Here is a 20,762-nt window from a genome sequence, read left to right on the forward strand (position 1 = left end):
ACAGTAGCCTTGGGGGTGCTGGGTGTTGCCGAACCTGTCAGGTTTGGGTGGTGCTACCCGACGCCGATGCTAAGGCCTGCTGGATCCACCCTCTGGGCACCCACAGGACAGCCCCAAATCTGTCACATCTGATGCACATACAAAATAAGGGCCTGACCTTATAGGTTGATCCAGGACACGCGCGTGCAAGATGCCAAATTGCAGAAGGATCCCGGAGAAATCAGGATAGTTGATCACCCTGATTTAATGTGTGGTCGGCCATCAAGTGCCTCGAGACAAGACTTCCACCTGCACCTATGTGGAAGTCCTAATTCAGGAGACCTGCCAGCCAATCAAATGACCAACAGCTCTCAGGTTCCAGTACCAGCACTTGGAGCGATGGTCCCTGCTGGAACTGCATCCAGTCCTTGACGGTTATCACTCCTGGAGCTGAACAGCGAGGTAAGTCGGAGGGAAATATTACCAAGGGAAAGCTGGCACATACTGGCAAGGGAGTTGGGAAACCATGGTGTGCAGGTTATGGGGGAAATGGAGGTGGAGGCATGAGATTTCAGGAGGGCTTCTGAAGGACCCAGGAGTATCGTAACGGAGGTACCTCTCTGGAAGCTTGTTTACCATCAGCCTGACCAGTGAAAGCCATAGGAAGAGGCCTTTAAATGGCAACTAATTGGTCTATGGTGGGCAGGCCTGTCACATAAGGGGTAAGGGAGGGAGGGGAGGTAAGCACCTGGAATGGTGCCCATGATATTGCGCCCAATTTTATGCACGCTGCCTGCCTGTCATCCCATCCCCAGAGGAGTGTAAAATTCAGTCTAATGTATTCATCTTCAAGAGTTCAGTGACGGGGAGAAAATGTAGAAACCAGAGGCATTAATCATTATGCACACCTGTGTATGCGGACATGACTTATTTTCTGATTGCAGAATATTGCTTGTGAAACACAAATTGCTGAAGCTCTCCATTCTAATCATTTAACCTTTTGTGGTGATCACAGGTCTGTGACACTTAAAGATGTAATCATTCTGCCTCTTCATTTGTTCTGATTGTATCGATTTCATTAAATGTTGTTTAATATTTAATGCAACCTGTTGACTATAGATGGCAGGGGCACAGGGTTGAAAATTATTATTTGATTAATAATTAACCAGGGTCTGCAATGCTTTTGAGGGAATAGGAAGCAGTCTGCTTTAGTGCAATTAAACATAACGTTGAAAGTTACACTAAAATGGCTCAGGAATACAGGCTGTGTTCCTTTGTCAGGTATTATTCCTTGTAATCCCTCAAATATATCCAGTTAATTTTGCTCTTCACACAATCTCCCTCAAATGATTATCGGGGACACGTGCTGCATTTTCACAGTAACCACAGTTGCCAGTTGAGAATTAGAGCACACCTTTCAGACATTGAAAAGTGAAATTAATTTCTCCAATCAGCTTTCGGATCATCTTTTTGTTTTCATCCTGTGTATTATTTGTTGCATTTTCAGTGTTGTGTTCATTTTTATAATAAATAAATGATTTATCTGAACTTTTCAGGGCAGGTTTAACACCCATAGCCTTTTAGCGCGAATCGCTATGCAGTAACCCTGGCTTTTTGTTTAGTAGACATTTAATCAACAGTGAGCAACATGGCCATTTGAAGAGCTGAAAAATGATAGAGCTTGTAGGGACCGCATGGTTGTGTTGTAATTCACTGACTGACCATTAGGTGTCTCATTTGTATATAAGTGAATGTCAGAGTCAGGTGACCTCAGACTGGCTGGTGAGCTGGGAGAGAGATAGTAGTTTGTGTATGTTCATACTGTTATTCGTCTGTTGTTTTGTATATATTTTACCCCAGTTAATGTTAATAAATCGTTTATAGCTTTAGTTACAAGTGTTCTTGTCGGATGGCCTGATTTATATCAAGAACATTACATGGTACCAGGGTTAAATGGTATTAAACACTGAAGTGGACACAGCTTTCAGCACATTTTAAATATAACTATCCCTAAATAGATACCAATTCTCCCAAAAAACAGTATTTTTACATCCTTCTTAAATAGTGTCAGTGATATTAAACACTGAGAAAAAATTATCACGAGGTCCACAAAGATTTAAAGATTTTGCAGACTGCACAAATTAACTACATGAAGTTATTAAAGCCACCAATGAGTCTCAGATTTCACGATAATGTGGACAGCAACTGGCGTGTGTTTAAACAACAATTGAATCTGTTTCTTACTGCAGTAAATTTAGGAGATCAATCAGATTTACGAATGTAGCACTGCTCCTAATAGCGGCAGGGCCAGAAGCAATTGCTGTGTTTAATACATTTAAATTTGCAAACGATGAAGATAGTAAATATTTTAACAAAGTATTTCAAAGATTTGATGAACGTTGCACCCCCAGAAAGAATGGAATTTATGAGCGCTATGTGTTTACAGAAGAGTCATAGAACATAGAACATAGAACAGTACAGCACAAAACAGGCCCTTCGGCCCTCGATGTTGTGCCGAGCAATGATCACCCTACTTAAACCCACGTAACCCGTATACCCGTAACCCAACAATCCCCCCATTACCTTACACTACGGGCAATTTAGCATGGCCAATCCACCTAACCCGCACATCTTTGGACTGTGGGAGGAAACCGGAGCACCCGGAGGAAACCCACGCACACACGGGGAGGACGTGCAGACTCCACACAGACAGTGACCCAGCCGGGAATCGAACCTGGGACCCTGGAGCTGTGAAGCATTGATGCTAACCACCATGCTACCGTGAGGCCCCTATCCTCAGTCACTAGTCCACAGATCATTTCATCATGGATTTAAAGTTAAAAGCTAAAACCTGTAATTTTTCTGCGGTGGAATCTTCCATGATTTGGTGTGATTGAAAGTATGCTGAGGGACTCGGAGCTGTCTTTGGAACAAACAGTTCAGATCTGTCAGGCTCACGAGCTAGCAGCCCAGCATTCTGAAATGTTTCTCAGTAATGGCAGTGTCTTCCTGGAGGTTGCCGCCCTTTTTCCATAAAGGCAGGAAACTGCTGAAAAATGGTGAGAAAATTCCTGCAGCTTCTCGCGCACCAACAGGTGAAAATCAGGACAAAGTATTTCTGTGTAAAACATGAGGTGTCAAAGGCACAAATTAAGGCAGTCCAGCAATTGGCAAGTTTTGTTCCAGATGCAAAGGAAAAAAAGTCACTTTGCTCAGAATTGTTACTCTAAGCTCAACCCCAGATAAGTCAGGACAGTGGAAGACACAGTCTCCAGAGATGAAACATCGCAATGTTTGTTGGAGTAATAACAGGGAAGAATAATTTTTTGGAGACATCAGAAAATTCTCCAGCATTTTTTTAAAAATGCAAACTAATGCTCCATTTGCAGTTGATGAGGACAAATGGCTCCTACCACATGAAGTGAATGGTACAGTGATCCAACTGAGGCTAGACACTAGTGCCAAAGCCAATTTAATCAGCATGACTGATTTTAAAATTCTAAAAATTCAGCCGATTAGAAGAAATCACAAAATATCTCTGAGATTATAATGGTTCAAACATTAAATGTAATGGTGCTTGTGACCTGAGTGGTGGTGAAGAAAACAGTTTATTCTGTCCCATTCTGTATTGTATCAGAGGCCTTTGATTCATTATTAGGGATCAGTCCTGTGAAGAATTAGTGCAGTTGGTATGTAGCATCCACAACGGATTGGATCAACACTCCAACAATTCTGAAAACATTTTCAGCAAATTCAGCGACACTGAATGGACACTACCATTCACCAACGAGATACAATTTAAAGAAGATGCGTTAACTAAAACACTGATACAAACTATTAGTAGTGAAATTGCTGAAGATGTAGATGTGCATGACAATTGCATTTCTACCCCACCACCTTTATCAGATATGAAACCACAGGTTATCACGAAGATAGAAGAACCTATCAATGGGGTAAATTCCATGATATGTGTGAAACAAAAAAATGGTGATGCTCCATATAGGCATGGGTCCCAAAAGTAAAACAATCATTACAGAAAGCAATGGGCAGCCAATCTGATCCATATCTCGCAAAATCACGCTACAAAACGTTACCATTGTCACATGGTAGATTGCCAGCAGAGTTACTCATTATTGTTATGAATAGAAGGTTGGGTACCACACTTCCATACTTGGAAAAGGAGGAGAATGAAGTGGTACTGCAGGAAATGCAAAACATTAAAGCAAAACAGATGCAGTTCTATGATAGTGTCTAGACCTTTTCCACCGCTGAGTAGTGATGACATTGTAAGAATAGAAGAATCAGGCAATTGGTCGAGAAAAACCACTGTACTTGAAGAAGTAGCACCGCATTCCTACAATGTACAGATAGAGGATGGGTTGGTTTTAAGAAGAAATCATTGGGCACTCTTCAAAACCAGAGAAGATTTTCACAACAACGTGATGGATGACGAATCTATGTCAGAATCAACATCAGCTGCAGTGTCAGACAGTCAGCAGTTCCTGAGCATGAGAATGTCATGGAGAACATTGAAACTACAAGTTCTGAGCAGCAAGGTCAAACATTGAGAAGATCAACCAGAGTCAGAAGAAAACGTGATTGACTCAATTTGGAGATTTGGACTATTTGTATGTACTATGCTTGCTGTTTTTGTGTATGTACATATATTTATTAAATAAGTTTTTAAAATTTTAAAGAAAAAAAATAATACTGTTAGACTCTGGCTTATGATACCACATGTAAATATACTGATAATGTATTAATTTATTCCTTCAAAGGAAAGGGGATGTAGTGATACCATGGTTGTATTGTAATTCACCGACTGACCACTAGGAGTTCATTAGTATACAAGTGAATGTTCGAGTCAGGTGACCTCAGACTGACTGGTGAGCTGGGAGAGAGATAGTGGTTTGTGTATCTTCATACTGTTATTCGTCTGTTTTGAATATATTTGACCCACAGTTAATGTTAATAAATCATTTTTAGCTTTAGCTGCAAGTGTTCTTGTAATATAAATCAGGCCATCCGACAGGAACATAACAGAGTTGCAAAATCTTCTTGTGGAAAAAAAATTCAACCTAAATTATTGTAGTTCCTGGACAACCTTTTTTGCAGGGAACAATATACTTTGATTGTGTTTATATTTGATGTGGAGATGCCGGTGTTGGACTGGGATGCACACGGTAAGAAGTCTTACAACACCAGGTTAAAGTCCAACAGGTTTGTTTCAAATCACTAGCTTGTAAAGCACAGCTCCTTCCTCAGGTGAAATGCCTGAGGAAGGAGCAGTGCTCCGAAAGTTAGTGATTCAAAACAAACCTGTTGGACTTTAACCTGGTGCTGTAAGACTTCTTACTGTGTTTATATTTGTTTTGAGGGTTTATAAAATTCCAACACTGCATAGAGTTTGTTCCTATTAGTCTGAAATTATACACTAAACTTGGTGAGATAGTTATCTGCCTATAAGAGGTTTGAATTTTATTCAGATTAGTTTGCTTTTTAGGGCTGTTCACATTTACTTAAAATGTTGAAAGGGCTGGTGATGTGGTGAAATGTCAGTTAAGTCTATTAAATGTAATACTTTATTGTGAATGCAGATAAAACAGTGGACTATTTACTGCAGCTTGTGGCATACCCATATTGTGGATCTGTGACAGGCATTATGCAATAGCAAATTTGGGTGACCTTGCTTGAAATGGCTGCTTTTTATACCACCAAATGTATTTGAATTTCTACATGGTGAGCATCAAAATATTATCCTAAATTTTGTTGATGCTTTAAAATGTCCAACTTTCAGCCAAATGCATCAGTTCCTATGGAATTTCATTACTCTGCTTGAAAATGATCTTTGTGCAATTTTTACTAAGATGTCTATAAGTAATAGTTATAGGTTTGAGCTGGATTGTTTTTAAACCAGCAAAATTAATGTCTTCGCAGAAGCAATGGGCTTCAAAAAGAATTTACAAATAAAGCCAGTCAATGTTTCTCCAAGTTTACTTTTTTTCCCCTGATGGTCCAATTTTTTTTTGCTCCAATTTTAATTTTACACTGTTCATTAATGTGCATCTATTCATGGGAATCAATATGAACAATTCTGTTCTATTTTGTGTTTTTCTCTTTGCTTGTTTCAGCTATCGATTTTACGATGGCTCCGTTAATGTGGAATGGCAAGGGTAAGAGATGGTATCTTCTTGAAGAGGGTTGAAATGACAGTCATCAGTATTTAAGTAATCTCATTGATTTGTGATTACCAGCTATATTGGCTCTCCATGAGCTTGCAGAGAAACTATTTATAGAGATTAATGATAGCTCTAACACCATTAACAAAAGCCTTAAGCATCTGCTGAGTAAGTCACCTTGCAGTCTCCTGGTAGAAATAGCCAACTCTTAATTGAATTATAGAGCCATTATGGTACAGAAGGAGACCATTCAGCTCTTACTGGCTCTGTGCAAAGCAATCCAGTCAATCCTATTCCCCCGATTTGCTACCATAGCTCTGAAAGTTTATTTCCATCAAAGGAATACTTGTTAGGGGAAGATGATGGCAGAGTGGTAATGTCATTGGATGAGTAATCCAGAAGCCCATGCTAATGTTATGGGAACGAGGGTTCAAATCCCGCCATGCCAGTTGGTGGAATTTAAATTCAATTCATGGTACATAAAAGCTTGTCTCAGTAATGTTGACCATGAAACATTTGTTGTAAAACCCATCTGGTCTACTAATGCCCTTTCGAGAAGGAAATCTGCTGCTGTCTACATGTGTCACCAGACCCAAAGCAATATTGTTGACTTTTAACAGCCCTCTGAAATGGTGTAGCAAGCCGCTCAATAGTGAAGCAGTCCATGTCCAAATCAAGCAAGATCTGGACAATATCCAGGCTTTCCACTTGGCAAGTAATATTCATGACACACAAGTGCCAGGCAATGACTGTCTCTAGCAAGAGAGAACTTAACCATCGGCCCTTGACATTCAAAGGTATTACCATTGCTGAATCCCACACCATCAACATCCTGGGGTTCCAATTGACCAGAAACTTAACTGGACTAGCCATATTAGTACTGTGGCTACAAGAGCAGATCAGAGGCTAGGAAGCGTGCAATGAGTAATTCACCTTCGACTCCGAAAAAACTGTCCACCATCTAAAAGGCACAACTCAGGAGTGCAATAGAATATAGTACACTTGTCTCGATGAGTGCAGCGCCAATAACACTCAAGATGTTTGACACCATCTAGGACAGAACAGCCCCCTTAATTGACGCCCCTTTCACAAGCATTCACTCCTCCACCACAGAAACACAGCAGCAATATATATGTACCATCTACAAGATGTACTGCAAGAACTCACCAACGCCATCCAAAACTATGACCGCTACCACCTAGAAAGACAAGGGTAACATACACATGTGAAGGGCAGCACGGTAGCATGGTGGTTAGCATAAATGCTTCACAGCTCCAGGGTCCCAGGTTCGATTCCCGGCTGGGTCACTGTCTGTGCGGAGTCTGCACGTCCTCCCCGTGTGTGCGTGGGTTTCCTCCGGGTGCTCCGGTTTCCTCCCACAGTCCAAAGATGTGCGGGTTAGGTGGATTGGCCATGCTAAATTGCCCACAGTGTCCTAAAAAGTAAGATTAAGGGGGGGTTGTTGGGTTATGGGTATAGGGTGGATACGTGGGTTTGAGTAGGGTGATCATTGCTCGGCACAACATCGAATGCTGAAGGGCCTGTTCTGTGCTGTACTGTTCTATGTTCTAACACCACCACCAGTAAGTTCCCCTTCAAGTCACTCACCAATCTGACTTGGAATATATTGTCAATCCCTCATTGTCGCTGGGTCAACATCCTGGAACTCCCTACCAACAGCATGGCGGGCGTACGTGCAACACATGGACTGAAGCAGTTCAAGAAGGCAGCTCACCACTGCCTTCTCGAGGACAATTAGGGGTGGACAATAAATGGTGACCTAGCCAGCGACACCCATATCCCTTAAATAAATAAAAAATGTTCAAGGGCAATTGGAGATGGGTTTCAAATGCCAACCTTGTTAGTGATTCCCACATTCCATGAAAGAATAAATTAAGTTAGTTTTGAAATCATTAATAATTGATCTCTGCATTGACCAGCCTAAATGGCAGCATGTTCTCCGTTACTACCACTCACTGCATAAAAAAGTTAATCACTTACTCCATGTATCACTTGCCCCAAATCATAATTGTTTCTCTTCTGGTCATCTGCTAATGGGCCAACTTTTCTTTGTTTACCTTATCTAAACCTGTCATAGTCCTGTGAAACTCAACAGATCTCCCTCACCCTCTTTTTTTTCATAGAATTTACAGTGCAGAAGGAGGCCATTCGGCCCATCGAGTCTGCACCGGCTCTTGGAAAGAGCACCCAACCCCATACCTCCACCCTATCCCCATAACACAGTAACCCCACCTAACACTAAGGGCAATTTGGACCTTAAGGGCAATTTAGCCTGGCCAATTCACCTAACCTGCACATCTTTGGACTGTGGGAGGAAACCGGAGCACCCGGAGGAAACCCACGCACACACGGGGAGAACATGCAGACTCCACACAGACAGTGACCCAAGCCGGGAATCGAACCTGGGACCCTGGAGCTGTGAAGCATTTATGCTAACCACTATGCTACCGTGCGGCCCTTTTGTTTCAAGGAGAACAACCCCGAGTCATTAAGATCCCTCATCCCTTTAAGCAATCCAGTAAATTTCCTCTGCATCCTCTCAAGGACACTCATATTTTCCTGCAGTGTGGTATCAGAATTGGGCACAATGCTTATGGCCGAACCAGAGTTTTACAAAGGTTTACAGTACTTCTGTGCATTTGCATTCAATCCAACTTTAATGCACCCCAATTTCATGTATGCTTTGCTAACTACTATCTCAATGTGTCCTGCCATCTTTGATGATCAATGCATATGAACCCTCAAGTCCCTCTCCCCAGCAAACTCTTTCAACAGTGCGATTAAATTAAGTCTCCCTAATCTTTCTGCCGACATGCATCACCTGTATTAAATTCCATCTATCAATGTCTGTTGCTTTCACTAGCCTATCTATGCCCTGCACACACGGGGAGGACGTGCAGACTCCACACAGACAGTGACCCAGCCGGGAATTGAACCTGGGACCCTGGAGCTGTGAAGCATTTATGCTAACCACCATGCTACCGTGGTAGCATTACATTCCAATATCATAAGAATTAGGTGCAGGAGTAGGCCTTCTGGCCCCTCGAGCCTGCTCCGCCATTCAATGAGATCATGGCAGATCTTTTGTGGACTCAGCTCCACTTTCCGGCCCGAACACCATAACCCTCAATCCCATTATTCTTCAAAAAACTATCTATCTTTACCTTAAAAACATTTGATGAAGGAACCTCAACTGCTTCACTAGGCAAGGAATTCCATAGATTCACAACCCTTTGGGTGAAGAAGTTCCTCCTAAACTCAGTCCTAAATCTACTTCCCCTTATTTTGAGGCTCTGGCCCCTAGTTCTGCTTTCACCCACCAGTGGAAACAACCAGCCCGCATCTATCCTATCTATTCCCTTCATAATTTTATATGTTTCTATACGATCCGCCCTCATCCTTCTAAATTCCAACAAGTACAGTCCTAGTCTACACAACCTCTCCTCATAATCCAACCCCTTCAGCTCTGGGATTAACCTCGTGAATCTCCTGCACATCCTCCAGCGCGAGTACGTCCTTTCTCAGGTAAGGAGACCAAAACTGAACACAATACTCGAGGTGTGGCCTCACTAACATCTTATATAATTGCAGCATAACCTCCCTAGTCTTAAACTCCATCCCTCTAGCAATGAAGGACAACATTCCATTTGCCTTCTTAATCACCTGTTGCACCTGTAAACCAACTTTTTGCGACTCATGCACCAGCACACTGAGGTCTCTCTGCACAGCAGCATGTTTTAATATTTTGCCATTTAAATAATAATCCCTTTTGCTGTTATTCCTACCAAAATGGATAACCTCACATTTGTCAACATTGTATTCCATCTGCCAGACCCTAGCCCATTCACTTAACCTATCCAAATCCCTCTGCACTTTTTGCTTTACCACTCATCTTAGTGTCGTCTGCAAACTTGGACACATTGCACTTGGTCCCCAACTCCAAATCATCTATGTAAATTGTGAACAATTGTGGGCCCAACACTGATCCCTGGCTACTGATTGCCAACCAGAGAAACACCCATTAATCCCCACTCTTTGCTTTCTATTAATTAACCAATCCTCTATCCATGATACTACTTTACCCTCAATGCATTATCTTATGCAGCAATCTTTTGTGTGGCACCTTGTCAAAGGCTTTCTGGAAATCCAGATATACCACATCCATTGGCTCCCCATTATCTGGTAATGTCCTCAAAAAATTCCACAAAATTAGTTAGGCACGACCTGCCCTTTATGAACCTAATGGGCTCCCCTCAGTCACTTTACCTTGTACTGTCGCCCTTTTTTGATTTTTGACTATGTCTTCTCTGCCTTACACTTTCCCCTTACTGCCTTTTGTTTCTGTCCCTGTTTTACTACCTTCCGACTTCCTGCATTGGTTCCCATCACAGAAACAAAGAATTGTTACAGCACAACAGGAGACCATTTGGCCTATTGTGACAGTGCCAACTCTCTGAATGAACAATTCACTAAGTCCCATTTCCCTGTCTTCTCCCTGTAACCCATCCTTCATTTTTGGCCTTTTCAGATAACAATCTATTTCCTTTTTGAATGCCTGAATTGAATCTGTCTCCACGACTCGTGAGGTTGTGCATTCCAGACCCTAAATACTCACTGCGTGAAAACATTTTTCCTCAAATCATCATTGCTTCTTTTGCCACCTATGTTAAATTTGTGCCATCCCATTCTCGATCCTTCATGAGTGGGGACAGTTTCTCCCTATCTACTCCCTCTAGACGCCTCATGATTTTGAAATGTTCTTCCCAGCCTTCATCTCAGCCTTCTCCAAGGAAAATAGTCCCGTCTTCTCCAATCTATCTTCATCATTGAAATTCCTCATCCCTGAAACTATTCTGCACAAAACTTTGAGTGCTTTTACATCTTTCCTAAAATGTGGCTCCCAGAAGTGGACAGAATACTGCAGCTAAGGTTGAACTCGTGTCTGATGCAAGTTCAACATAACCTTGTTCTTATATTTTATACCCCTATTAATAAAGCCTAGGAGACTGTATGTTGTAATTAACATAGACATCCAGGTCCCTCTTTTCCTGCCCTACCTTTAGCATTGTATCATTCATTTCATTTTCTCTTTTTGTTCTTCTGACAAAAATGAATCACTTCATACTTCTCAATATTGAATTTCAACTGCCACTTCGCCATCCGTTCCATCAACTTGACTATGTCCTTTACTATCCTCCTAATGGTTCATAATACTTCCAGATTTCCTCCGCAAATTTTGAAATTGTGCCCTGTATACCAAGGCGTCGGTCATTAATAGTTAAGGAAAAGCAAGGGTCCCTACATTAACACTGGCACTCTACAAAAAACCTTACTCTGTCAGAAAAACTTCCACTAACCTCTACTCTGTGTTTCATGTCACTTAGTCAATTTCAGATCCATGTTACAATGAGCTGTAACTTTGCTCACATGTCTGTTGTGTGGCATTATATTAAATGCTTTTTGAAAGTCCATGTGCACCACATCAACAGCATTCCTGTCATCAACCCTCTTTGCTTTTTCTTCAGAAAGCGCCATTATTTAAACAAAATTTGCCCTTAACAAATCCATGTTGGCTTTCCATAATTAATAATAATAATCTTTTTATTGTCACAAGTATGAAGTTACTGTGAAAAGCCCAAGTGACTGTTAATTTAGCCCCAAATTATTGTTTGCATTTAATGAGGGGGTGGCATCTTGCTCACCATCTTCCCCCACCCATATTGAAAGAAAAGTTGGTTCCAAAACAACCAACTCTAAATAAGGCCACGCTGCAATAACATGCTCCATGTCGATAAAGCAAGTTGAGTGGAAATCCTGTCCCTTATTAGGAGGAAGTCCTGTCTTGAGATCTTCCAGCCAATCTGATTGACTGATGGATCTAGCAGCCCTAGCAGCACCAGAACTCCATCGTGGCTGCTTCTGGAACTGCAAGGAGGCCAATGGAATTTGAAGGTGAACACGCACGTCTTGGGTTTTTAGGGAGGGAAGAGTTTGGGAAATCTAGGAGGGTGTGGGTGGGCTTTTTAGGCCAGGCAGGGAGGCACAAATGTGGGAGGGGAGGTAACAACTCATAGAATTTCCTGTGCAGAAGGGGGCATTCAGCCCATCAAGTCTGCATCGGCCCTTGGAAAGAACACCCTACCTAAGCCTAAACCTAATCCTCCTCAACTTCCTGTTCTGTTGTGCGGCATTATAGTAAATGCTTTTTGAAAGTCTGTGTGTACCACATCAACAGCATTCCCTTCATCGACCCTCTTTGCTTTTTTTCTTCAGAAAGCAAACTACTGTTTCAAAAACTTTAACCAACACTAACGCTAAACTGCCTTGCCTGTAGTTTCTAGGAATGTCCTTACACCCTTTCATGAATAACGGTGCCACTGTTGCCACTCGGCAATCCTCTGGAAACTACCCAATACCCAGTATTCCTCATTGCACACCTCCCCAATACCCTGAACCACCAGCTCCCTCATTACACAATCTCAAAGCAATACAAAAATTGGTCTGATTTCAATTATTTTAAAAAATAGAATTTTTATGAAAAAAATAACCATGTAGGTTATTCTTGGGCACTAATCGAGCAGCTACTGCCAATAGTGGCAATCAACCCAGCAGTTAACAGGCACACCAACCTGAAAATTCTTGACAGAGTCATCACTTTCCTGCTTTAGATATGTAACACCACAACGCCGCACTGCACTTTGGAAAAACAATATTGTTTGCTGCATTTGGAATGCATATATGAAGCTTCAAATAATTCCTATTGAATTGATCAATAATCCTGGAATGTGCCTACATATTTCTGACAAAGAACTCATCATAATACAGTGCCATTATTGACGTGATTCTGACTAAAAAGACTATAATAGACTGTGAGACTGTTTCTTCACTAAGAATACTAGATAAATCTAGGTATCTTCACCTATGCATAGTATTGCTTTACCCCTCTACTAGCATATTCGCTGAATGTCACTGAAATTTAGTTACAAAAAGGCACATATTATGTGCATATTATGTCCAGCCATCGTTTTATGAATGTATTGTAAAAAGACATTCTTCCAAGTCACTGAACAAAGAAGGGGATTAATCATTCAATTCTTTGTAACAGTAATTGACATGTTTAAAATAACTGGTGTGTAAAAGATGTCATTCCAACCCTAGTTCAGAGTTTATAGTTAGTGCGCTGCTCATTTTGCCACTATAGCAGAATTCCTTTTGTTCTGATGCAAATTGGCTTTCTTCCTCACAGCGAGAATGTACAAATGCATACTGATGCTGTTTGATCCATTCCTCCTTCTCATCTCCTGCAACATAATTGAAAACAGCTACTGCTCGGCATCAACTGAAGCCCGTTTTCTTAACCTTCTCAGGCTTTTTAATTCTGAAAACCTATCTCAAGATGAAAATTGTTTTGCATATGTTGTCTAAAAACCATTAGTTGTCTGACAAAATCAATCATGTTGCATGGCAGCAATTCTGTTCATTTGATGACTTCTTTATGTTTTAGTTAATCGAATGCATACTTTTTAAATGTGCCCTTTTCTCTTGTACTCTTTCCCCTCCCTGCCATCTCTCCCACCAGCAATAAAAGTGTGCTGGAGCAGCTGCAGAAGCACACACTCACCTAACTTGATGCGCTAATGCATCTGTCACAATACCTTGCCTAAAGTGACTTTAATGCACCAAGTAATGTTGTTACAAGGCCAGCATATTTGTTTTGGTCCTACAACTGGGGAAAAAGTATCTTGAACTGCTTTTGATGCACTTAATTCAATGCTACAAATTACTTGCAGATTATAACCATAGTGGTACCTTTGTATTAACTCAACATGCTCTCTCCAGCCAGTAGTTCAACTGTAGAAGGATAGAAGCTGTATTTATGCAGCTCAGTGCTTCTCAAGTGGTCACAGTATCAAAATTTAACGGTGATCATTCTGCCTTACTGAACAGTGGCTCAGATTAGGCACATTGAAAATTAGCTTAAAAATCGTCTCTATTGTAATAACAGCGAAGGAAATATTTTACTTTTTCTATCCATAGATCCATAAAGATTGGTTCCATTCCATCTCTAAACCAGTAAAATCTGTAATTGGGTAATGTTGGTTCTTCTCATTTTATCCCCAAATTGCATTAAATGTATTTGCAGCAACCCTGTTTAATTATTTTGTCATACATGTCAAATTCCCCTATAATTTAAGACAAAATGAAAGTACATTTCAAGCTTCACAAATTTGATTTATTTCAAGGGAGTTGTGAAGTATTTCCCAACCGAATAATTGTCAGTCATGTTTGATTGTTTAACGTGTGACTTGTTGAAGATGGCTGGATTGTGAAGCATTTAAAATGCTTTATTCTGTCATTTTGTGGCATGTTGGGTGCTCATCACTGGCTCCACCCTATTTTCCTCCAGAGATGGTTGTTTCTCGTCTCAGTGCACAATCAACTTGACAGTTTTTTTTTCAAACAACAATTTGCAACCTATTAACCCTTTTACCATGTCTAGCCAATGTCACAATGGGCCAAGATGCACAGTGTGCTTTATGTTTACAAAGCACTATAAGTGCCAGTCTGACATTCTGCTGATGTGAAACATTAGTCATTTGATTTCTGAGGAAACCTGATTTCCTAAATCTGATTTTGTTCAGTCTAGTTTGATGAATTATGGGGCTGAGCATGAAAAGCATTATCACTTTATTTTGAAACAAAAAGCAAATCTGTGACTTTTACCAGTTAAAACAACCTTACCGATCCTCTCAACATAACCAATCTTCACCATTACTAATGCAAGAGTAATAATACAGCAATACCTCTAACTGTGCTCGATAGGTCAAGTTGCTCTATGTATAATCTCCCCCATATTTCTTTTGTTGGCCATGGTTTCTCTTATTTCTTTTTATTAATTCTAATGATGTGGGCATTGCTAGCATTCCTTGGCCAACAGTTCATTCCTTGAGAACCTTCTTGATGAGATTTTGTACAGTTGAGTGGATTATGAACCACTTTGGAAAACTGTTAAGAGTTAACCACATTTGGTGTGATTACGTAGGTCAGACTGGATGAAAAAGACAAGTTTTCCTTCCCTCACAAAAATATTCTGCATTTACCTCACACCTTTACGGTAATAAAACTATTTTGTATTCTTAATTCACTACCCTTAAGATGGTGGTGGTGAGCCACCGCCTTGAACCGCTTGAGCCCATCTGGTGTAGGAATATCCACGGTGCTGTTCAGAGGAGAGTTCCAGGATTTTGATCCAGCGACAATGATATAGTTACAAATCGCGATGGTGTGTGTAGCTTAGAGGGGAACATGAAGATGGCGGTTTTCCCATGCTTCTGCCTAATGTCCTTGGAGATGGTAGAGGTTTTAGGGTTGGAAGGTGATTCCTAAGGAGTCTTTGCAAGTTACTACAGTGCTTCTTGTAATGGTACATCCTGCTGCCTTTGTGCATCAATGGTGGAGGGAGTGCAGGTTTAAAGTGGTGTGTGGGATGCTGGCATAGTGCGCTGTTTTGTCCTGCATAGTGTCTGGTTTCTTGAGTGTTAATTGAGTTACACTCATCCAGCCAAGTAGAGAGTATTTAATCACTCCTGACTTGTACTGTAGGTGGTGGACAGGGTTTGGAAAGTCGAGTGATGTGTAAGTCTCCAAAGTATTCCCAGCTTCTGACCTGTTCTTGAAGCTGCAGTATTTATATGGTCCAGTTCAGTTTCCAGTCGATGGTCTCCCCCCCCCACCCCCCCAGGATATTAACAGTAAGGCATTCAGTGATAGTAATACCATTAAATGTCAGAGAGAGATGACTGGATTCACTGTTGTTGGAGATGGTTATTGTTTGGCACTTGTGTGGACCAAATGTTACTTGCCGCTTGCAGCACAGCACAAGCCTGAATTGTGTTCAGGTGTTACTGCATGAACACAGAACGCTTCAGTATATGAGGAATGGTGAAGAACATTGTGCACCTGAGAGACATTATGGAACAAACTCTGACATGTTCCACAGAGGGCGATATTAGGTCAGAAACTTAGTAAAATAGGTAGGATTTAAGGAGCACCTTAAAGTGAGGTAGAGAGTTTTAGACTGGGAATTCCAGAGCTTAGGGCCTTGGCTACTAAAGGCGGGCTACCAATGTGGAGCAATTAAAATCAGGGATGCTCAAGAGGTGGAATTAGAGGAGCGTAGATATCCTGAAGGTTGTGAAAACTGCAGGAAATTTGAGATAATGGGAGGGGGAATGCAGTGGAGTTTGGGGCGGGGGCCAAAGACAATAGCTTCCATCTTCCCAATATTTAATTGGGGGAATTTTTTGCTCATTGAGTTGGATAAGCAGTCTGATAATTTGAAGACAGTGAAGGGTTCAAGAGAGGTGGTGGTGAGGTTGAACTCTGTTATCAGCATTCCTATGGAGCGTGAGGTTGTATGATAATGTTGATGAGGCACAGTTTGTGGATTAGAAATAGGAGTGGACCAAGAATACATTGTTGCCGATCACCAAAAATGCAAGAATCGGAAAAGAACCCATGGATGGAGATTCTCCGTTAGATAGAGTGCAGTCCCACCCAGCTGAACGATGATGTGATCATACTGTGTCAGAGAGGGCAGAAAGGTCAAGAAGAACAAAGAGGAAAAGTTTGCCTTTTTCATGTCTCAGCATGTGATTTAACAAGGCATATTAATGAACCAATTTTGTTTCATGACAATCCAAGAGTGTTGTTGTCAATTTTACTTGTACCAGCTTTTCATTTACTACATGTGACTGTTTTCTTGTTCAGCAGTCACTGATTCACAAATCTTCTTCCTGGAGAACCTGTCAGTGCTGCTTCTTCTGGCTGAAGAAAATCTAATAACACATGTTGGAGCATTGTGACCAATTAGCACAGTCTATGTTGACCAAACCTCAGGTTCTTGTGAATAAGGTCACAGATAGTTAAACAAAAATAATAATTTCATGAAATTCATGTGGAGCACACTGCAAATGTTGTTGTACCTTCTCAACCTTCCTATGCAGAATAATGTAAGCCAGTGGAAGGTAATTCAGTCTGACAGATCACAATGTGAATGCTCTTTCCATGCCTTACTCATGTTTTATACCAGCAAACAAGATGGTTAGCCCATTATGGTCGGGTGGTTTTATGGGCTCCCACCATCCATATGATCGGGGCGGGTTGGGGTTTATCACATCTGTCAGAGTATCACACAGAATCTGGAGCATGATTCATTGTCTACCGTGAGATTCAAATCCTCCATCTGCTCACTCAGACGGCTCTGGCAATACTTAAGTGATGTCTTTATCTGGCAGTAGTTAAATCATGAGACTACCAGGACTGAAAGAGAGATCGAATGAGTTTGTTTACTGGGATAAGATTGATAAATCCTACGGCTAAAATTCTTTAAAATATCTCAGTCTCATAATCCATTTTCAAGCCTGCCCACAGTGCTTTTCCTTTGGGGTAGCCAATAGGAAACTCAGTAGCATACTGATGATTGTTGCTTCCTGGTACTGTGTGCCAATTTGCCTGGGTGGTGTACAGCGGTTACAAAACGTTTTGTTCTGGTTATTCAACTTCCTTTTTTTAAATATTATTTGCAGCTGAAACCATTATTTTCTAATGTTGGTGTTTTTGTCTTTGCATCCATGCATTCTTTAGCTATGAGGATAACAGGCCCTTCATCAAGTAAGAATGATCTGAATGGCTTACAAACGTCATGTTGCGTGGCCTTTTGAGATGTACTAAAACTTGGCCCCATTTGTAATATTTTTCTTCATTGTATCTTTTGCCATTTGCATAGAGACGGAAGAGCAAACTGTGTAGAGAACCAATACATTTATTTAGATATTCATGTTTGCTGAGCTGCTTAGCAACCCATCAGCTAAGTTGCTTTCCAGCATATTCATAAGATCTATTGCTTTCGTAAAGAAGCAAATTATTTAGGATGTACTACAAACCTGTTTTGAAAATAGAGTGCATTATGGGAGTCACATTCAATACCTTCAGGGATTTGTTAGTTTAATGCCTATGTCTCAACAGGGCAAGAAAGCATCAACAGTTTAGAGTTTCCCATCTCACTTTAATATTTCTTCATGTAGACCTGCATGTGGTTTCATGATAAAATTGGTAAAGCCTGCCGAGCCTCTCATAATTGATGCAGAGCATGATGCTAAGCAACAAATTATTTAAAATCTTTGTGAAATTCCTATGATTGTGTTTGGGTACAGCTCGGAAATGTATTTTGCTGTGCTTAACACATTGCATAATTGAATCACAATGAAGATGCATTTAAGGTAAATATGTACTTTTCTGAACAGTAATTGAATGTGAAAAATTGAAATCAATTATGTTTGCAATTTCTCCAATCTACATCAAGACACTAGAAGCAATGATATTCTTAAAGCAAGAGACGATAGTTTTCCTCAAAATGTGCAGCTTGTGGAAGAAAGAGCAATATTCTAGAGAATTCTGATTGGATTAATAATTTCAGTTTGTTCTTCTGGTGAAGAGTCTTCTTCTCCTTTGTTATCATTCCCATTCCATGGCAGGAATGATCTTTACTTTCCATTGCTGTGACATTTTTTTCTTTCACTGCTGACAATAGAGTAACCTCCATGTATATTTTATCTTATTTTGTTCCTCGACTGTTATGTCATGTTTCTTCTGCCTTGTGTATCTAGGATGAGTGGTTGTGATGGGGGGGGTGGGGGGGAGGGGGATGATGTTGCAGGAGAGGTTCTGAAGGAAGTGAGAGAAATGTGATTCCCGATGGCATTGCTGCAATTCACAAACTCTAATCTAAATTCATGGAACCATGTTTGACTAATGGTTTCATCGCTCGTTAAAAAGTGATTCATCTACTAAAAATAAGGTTACTACTGTGCTTCCTGGATGTATTGCTGCCATTTTGTTTAATATCTGTAACATAGCAAAATCAAATTTGTAAAAGCTTCTGCTCTTTCTTCAAGTTTTATAGAACTGTGTGAGGATTTGTTTTGAATCAGCAAATATACATTGATTAATTGTGAGTCATGATTGAATGATCCACATACATCAATGCTGGGAAGCCTATGAAATGTAATTTGAAAATGTTCTTTACAGTTGGGGCTCTAAAGGATAAAATAACAAAACTTCATGAGAGTAGGCATTTCTTCAAAAGCAAAGTGTGCAACCATGTTGAATGACTTTTTTTTCCCCATTCTTTGCAGATCATGGGTCATAGGGGCCATAGCTCTCCTTTGCCTCCTTGGACTAACTTGGGCTTTTGGACTTATGTTCATTAATGAAAGCACTGTTATCATGGCATATCTCTTCACCATTTTCAACTCACTGCAGGGAATGTTTATATTCATATTCCACTGTGTCCTCCAGAAGAAGGTTAGTTTTGCGTGTTAGAGAAAAATATTACTAACTCTTGTGTGTTGGGCTGGGGGAATGGGGCGTCTGCTGACTTCTCTTGATCTTCATAGTGATGGTTCTAATGTGTTATAATATCCCATAAGTCAGTTGCTCAGCAAGGATACCAGCAAAGACTTGTCAGAGTTCATTAATTTTTCTACAGGCGTTAACCTTTACCCCTCTTTAACTATCCTTAAATTGTCTTTACAGATTTGAGTGTTTATTGTTTAAACTCTGACCTTCTGAAGTCAGGAAATAGTAATTTCAGAGTAATCAATTTTCTATTAATGGTTTAATATGTATGTGTCAGCACAAAGATTGTCTGCTCTGAAATATTTTGTATTCTTAATGAGATCATTAAGATGAGAGGTTGCTGTCACAGAACATCAGTTCCTATGCAGAGATAGTATGAAGAGGTGGAAGTTCTAAATTAAACATCAAGCTAAGGTTAGAAGATTTTTTCCACACCACAAGACCTTAAAACTTCAGAACATTTGAAGATTTGGGATTATGGATTTATCCCCCATGTAATGCACCAAAAACTTCACTTGATATGAAATACTAATAGTTTTAAACCAACTGATAACATGGTAAAACTTCTTGTCCTGACTCAGTAGCTCTGTAACCTCTCACAATGTGTTGCAACACATGGGATGTATGGAACTGGAGTTCCATTACAAGTACACAGGTAAAATGTGCCTAGAATTCACTGGACACTGAGCTAACTCACAGGAGTTACATCCAAGTTTCAACTCAAAGCATAAACTGGAACAAAATTATCTACCTGAGTCAGTGCAGTCGAGTTGTGTTATCGATCATAATTGTTTATTAACTGGAGCTTGGTCATATTGGAACTTGAGATGTTGGAAATTAAAATAATTAAAACTGAAAATTTGTTCCAAGTAGTTGCTGGAGCTGAAGAAATATCCAATCAATGGTTTAAATTGACTACTGGTCACAGGTCTCCTGCACCAATTGACTGAATTTGAACGAATTTAAATTGAAATGAAAGTAATTGTAGCATCAGTATGAGGAACAGGTCTAAGTGAGGTTTAAATTTACTCCTGGTCACTCCAGATGCAGGTCATTAACAATGGATTAATGTCATCACAGATACTTGTGGGGCAGAGAGGTTAGGCATAATGTGATAAACAGCCCTGAATGCGCACAATTGGCAGGAATTCCCCATTCCATTCT

The 20,762-nt window shown here is 40.5% G+C and overlaps 1 protein-coding gene across 28 annotated transcripts in view; it reads left to right on the forward strand.

The window, feature by feature from the left end:
* adgrl3.1 (adhesion G protein-coupled receptor L3.1) overlaps positions 1-20,762 on the forward strand; it is a 1,080,538-nt gene that overhangs the window by 990,096 nt on the left and 69,680 nt on the right. For 11 of the 28 annotated variants that reach the window (XM_038804388.1, XM_038804391.1, XM_038804378.1 and 8 more), the window contains one exon: positions 19,376-19,544. In XM_038804388.1, the coding sequence (XP_038660316.1) occupies positions 19,376-19,544 (169 nt within the window). Of the gene's footprint in view, positions 1-6,110; positions 6,153-17,825; positions 17,853-19,375; positions 19,545-20,762 lie in introns of all 28 variants that reach the window. The other 17 variants (XM_038804386.1, XM_038804389.1, XM_038804368.1 and 14 more) reach the window with 3 other exon arrangements.

The sequence above is a fragment of the Scyliorhinus canicula genome, chromosome 8, assembly GCF_902713615.1.
Source record: "Scyliorhinus canicula chromosome 8, sScyCan1.1, whole genome shotgun sequence".
Lineage (NCBI taxonomy): Eukaryota > Metazoa > Chordata > Chondrichthyes > Carcharhiniformes > Scyliorhinidae > Scyliorhinus > Scyliorhinus canicula.